At 37.0% G+C, this 4,547-nt stretch overlaps 1 protein-coding gene across 1 annotated transcript in view; it reads right to left on the bottom strand.

The window, feature by feature from the left end:
* Nucleotides 1-4,342, bottom strand: part of ST18 (ST18, C2H2C-type zinc finger) — a 166,136-nt gene extending 161,794 nt beyond the window's left edge. The window contains exon 1 of the mRNA XM_018564203.1: nucleotides 4,199-4,342. Within this exon, the coding sequence (XP_018419705.1) occupies nucleotides 4,199-4,342 (144 nt within the window). The remainder of the gene's footprint in view (nucleotides 1-4,198) is intronic.
* Between the last annotated feature and the right edge of the window lie 205 nt (nucleotides 4,343-4,547).

The following is a 4,547-nucleotide window of genomic DNA, read 5'->3' as shown; positions in this document are numbered from 1 at the left end:
CTCCCAGAGCGCCCGGGAGGGGTTTTTTTCTTTTTTTTTTGACAGCAGCAGAGCCGCCGGACAATAGGAAACTATTGGGCGGAGCTAGCTGTCACTGCTAACTCCGCACAATCGTTTTCAATTTACTTTTTTACTACTTTTTTCACTCTTTTTCTGTTCTGCTCGGTGCCTCTGAGGGGCCGAGCCGAATGCCGCTCAGCGGCATTCGGCTATTCACTCACTGCTGTTCGGCATCTTTCAGAATAACCATTCACTTCACTTCAGGTCGGTCATTCACTCGGCTGCCTACGGCAGCTTAGTGAATAGACCCCTGTGATTTATTTCTCTGATTTGTACGCTTAATGCTTATGATTTTTTTCTGTATATAGTTATAAAGTGCTTATGCTAAACCTTGCAAATCATTGAAAAGTAATTAAAAAGTATTGTGTACAACAGAACGAAGCTACAAATATATGTAACAAAGCTCTTAATAACTGGGCTGTGAACTTCTGTCAGTAATATGGACACAATTCATTTTGCAAATATAATACTGTGACAGTAAAGGCTGAATTTGCCTTCTTTAGTTGGGACCCACTTGTCATGAAGTAACAATGCATAACATTGTCATCATGAAGAAAAGCATTGAATACACTTTCCTTTTAAACTTTTTAGCTAAATAATGTTTTAATTGTGTAGAACTGTATATTCAGAAAATAATATACACTAAAGCCAACACTTCAGATCCTGCACTCGTGGTCTTTTTTATCTGTTATTTAACCTTGCCAACGTGATGTCATTTGAAACTTTTTGAAGATGAAAAACTGTCACTGTCTAGTGCCTTGTCAACTTCATGTAACTGAAAAACAACAAAAAAAGTTTTTTTTTTGCTTTTTTAAATGTTGCTGTATACTTTTTTTTTTGCAGCTGGCGCTGTTCATTCTCTTACCCTATCTGCCTTTTTTAAAATACAACTATAACACCTTTTACTCTATATCTATGTGAGCTCCTTTTTGCTTTTGTCCTTTTCCAATGCAAGCTTTAGAGATTAGTACATCTATGCCAACACAAACAAACTCGTATGAGTCCTTGAAATGCCTTGGGTGAATTTCTAACTTTGCAAATGTAGACATACAACAGTCCCTTGATAGATGAGAAGTGAGGGTATGCAGAACTGGAAATTAAGCTAAAGGAAACACTCTGTTAAAGGCACACTTTACATATTTAACATATATACATACAGGAGGGCAAAGATCTGTATGTATGGACAGGGCTTTTATTTTCCATTATACCTAAATATAACAAATACTTTTTCTTTCTTGTCATTGTCTTACAACACCATGCTTACCCATTTTAAAAAGATTGACTTAGTAAAGAAATAGAGGGTCTCTATTCCTTTTCCTGTAAATTTTCCTGTAGCTTAGCGAACAAATTCACTTCAGGCATCCAATAATGTGGAAGCAAATATCTATTTTTTTCCCTTGCATATGATTTTTTATTAAGTTAAATGCCCATTAATTTTGCAAAGTGAACCTCGTGGATATGCTCTTTTGGTAAATAAACCTCATAGAGTTCTGGTATTCTTGTAATGCTGAATTACAAGACCAAGTAGACTCTCTGCAACCTACATATTCACGCCCTTAATATTTATAAAGAATGCAATAATCTCCCTGCTTTACCACTGCATTAGTTTACAGGAAACATTACAAAAGAGGGGAAATTGATTTGAGGGATAGAAATGGGGTGAAAGGAAGCTGCAGTACCACCCAGGCTTGTGAAAACCCCTATGGTTGTGAAACCAAACCATGAGACCCACATTCATGGAATTCTATGTCATACTGATTAAACAAGGCAAGCTTGGTGTTTTAGATGAATGTGCTAAACACAGAATACATTTTTATAAACATCTGACATTGTTGTACATTTAGAGAGCACTATAAACAATATAATTATGAAGTGTGCATATGAATACACAATACTAGGGTGAAGTGTAGTTTTCAGCACAACCATTTATCAATTATCACAACACTATCACACAGATCTATTTGATTAAGGGGTAAGTTCACCCCAAACTGATATACAGTATTAGCTGTGGTTAGAGTCTGAATAGTTGGTTGGCCAAATGATTTCTTGTATCTTCCAGGGACCCCATAAATCAGTATATTCTAATTAAAATGTTTTGTTGCTATGCAAAATAGCTTGAATTGATTGTCAGATTACTTGTACAGGCTTTGACATAATCAAATAAACATGTAACTTAATGTTGTTTTCTTGTTAGCATATTTGTTACTGCCAAACTAAGTACCATTCCAGATTAACATCTAAACAAAATCAAGATATTTTGCAGTTTTAAAGGACTTAAATGGTAATTTGGTGTCTGCTTGATATTTAAAATTTGAGTAATGTCCTGTTGGATAAACCAAACTAAAGCAAACCTGAACTTAGCCAATGCAAGGTGTAACATAATTTTAAAAGGTAAAAGCCAGAGGTAATTTTAAAAGTCCTATTAAAAAAATGGAATAGAAGCATATGCTAATGATCTATATATTTTAACATTTCTGTTTAGACAGTACAATTCCTCTTGAATGGTTTGGTTATTTTCTAAAAAAAACCTCCATTTAAAAAATAGTTACAGTGCAGTCAACTATAGGAACGTTTGAAAGGTTTTAAGTGTATCTTTAGTGAAAGCTTTTTGTTTTTTTTTGTTTTTTTGGGTAGAGTAGGGAATGGTTAAAACACCTGTCAGATCTTTTAATTGTTCTGTCCTTTTGGGGAAATTTGCATTTAATTAATTTCTTGCACAATCAACAGGATGTGGACAGGAATCTCTCCAAAGTGAGGGAGGATCCCCTTTTGAAGAGCACCAAAAGTCAAAACTTTTTTTTTTAGCTGTGGAAAAAAAAATGAGGGTTTGCTGTTTTTTCCCCTTTCTATGTGCAGTTGGGGGAAATTTCCCTTCCCTTTCTACCCTGGGGACAGAACAGAAAGTAAAATAAATGTTTTTCAAAGTAAGGGGAAATGCCCTCACAAATGCCAGACAATTGTCACTGTAGAAGTCTTCCTATTCGAAAATATACCCTATTCTGGCAACAACTATAAAATAGTGTATTTCCCAGTGGGCCATAGAGATGGATCACATCGCGGACCTGGAATGCTTGTTGGCTGATGAACATGACACTAGTGAATAATATACTATTACCTGGTCTGCCTGGCTGGATTATGGGGCCCCGGATAGACCTGATCTCCGCATAATTGCTGGGTGTTCCTTGTGCTATTAGTACTTTTACCTTCTTTTATTTCCTCTTCCCTCTTGCTTTATTCTTTTTCCTCCCCCTCTATTAATCATCCCCTCTTCTTGTCTCCATTTTGATCACTTCATGTGACTTCCCCTACTCCCTCATTATTTCACTCCTCTCTCCTTCCAGTCTATGCCTGTTTCCCCTTCTATGCGCCCTGGTACTTTCACTCACACCAACCTCAACTTTGGTTGAATTCCTTTATTGGTGGAGTGGGTGTTTTCATGTTAGCACCTATATCTTTGTATACACAGGATGATGATGCCACCCATGGCCTGGATGAACGTATTATTTTGTTATTTTATTATTTAATCCGGAAGTCAACAACGGCTTGTATCTTTCTCTCCAGTTATGTTATTTTTGTACCTTGATGCATTAGCTGTTGTGCTGTGTTTTTGATGTTGTTCTCTTTCATTCTATATCGTTTTCATTTTGATACGGATGTATTTCTTGTTATTCTCTTTTGTAATAAATTCAGATTGAACAGGGGATTGCCCAATATTTTCTATCCCCGTCTCTAGAACAAAGAGAGGGGGAATCCCCCCAGTTAGGATGCAGACAGCGCAACTCCATGATATCCAAAACTAAAAGAAAATCGCCTTTAGATTCACTTTAGTGTGTTTAGTACAGGTGTCTGATTTGGAAGTTTTCTTCTCACCTCCTGTTGTGATGAAAACCATAACTAATACTGATACTAATACTGTTAATCTTCCCAGCAGAAAAAAAAATAGCTAGCAATGAAAACCTGACCGAGGGTAGAAAACTTTACTACTCTATCCAGCACTAAAACAAGTTTGACTAAATATACTCTTTAAAGCTGAAGTTCAGGGGAAAAAAGACTTACACTTTCAGTGGGTCCCCCACCCGACTGCAAGGGTTAACTGCTCATTTTACCTAGGGGGATTACAATAAGATGATATACTTACCTTATTCCCTGCTCCACCAGGCTTTGTCTTCTTTTTGTGACCAGCCTCCCCATCCCAGCTCTCTGATGTCATCCTATACAATGCAGGACCAGCAGCTGTGCTTTGTACAGGAGAATTTGAGGGCTCATCCACATTCCAGAGCATTGGACAGTGAAGGAGAGCATGGACTGCCAAGGAAATGAGAAATACGGTAAGTATATCACCTTATTTATCATCCCCTAGGCAAAATGAGCAGTTACTCCTTGCAAGGGGGAGGGGGACCCACTGCAAGTGTAAATCTCTATTTTCTGTGGAGTTAAACTTTAGGCTGTATGGTGCTAATTATACAACAATAAAAAGTATTTATGAG

The sequence above is a fragment of the Nanorana parkeri genome, unplaced genomic scaffold (genome assembly GCF_000935625.1).
Source record: "Nanorana parkeri isolate BGI_ZX_2015 unplaced genomic scaffold, ASM93562v1 scaffold735, whole genome shotgun sequence".
NCBI classification, from domain to species: Eukaryota; Metazoa; Chordata; class Amphibia; order Anura; family Dicroglossidae; genus Nanorana; species Nanorana parkeri.
This window is presented reverse-complemented; position numbering and strand designations above follow the sequence as displayed.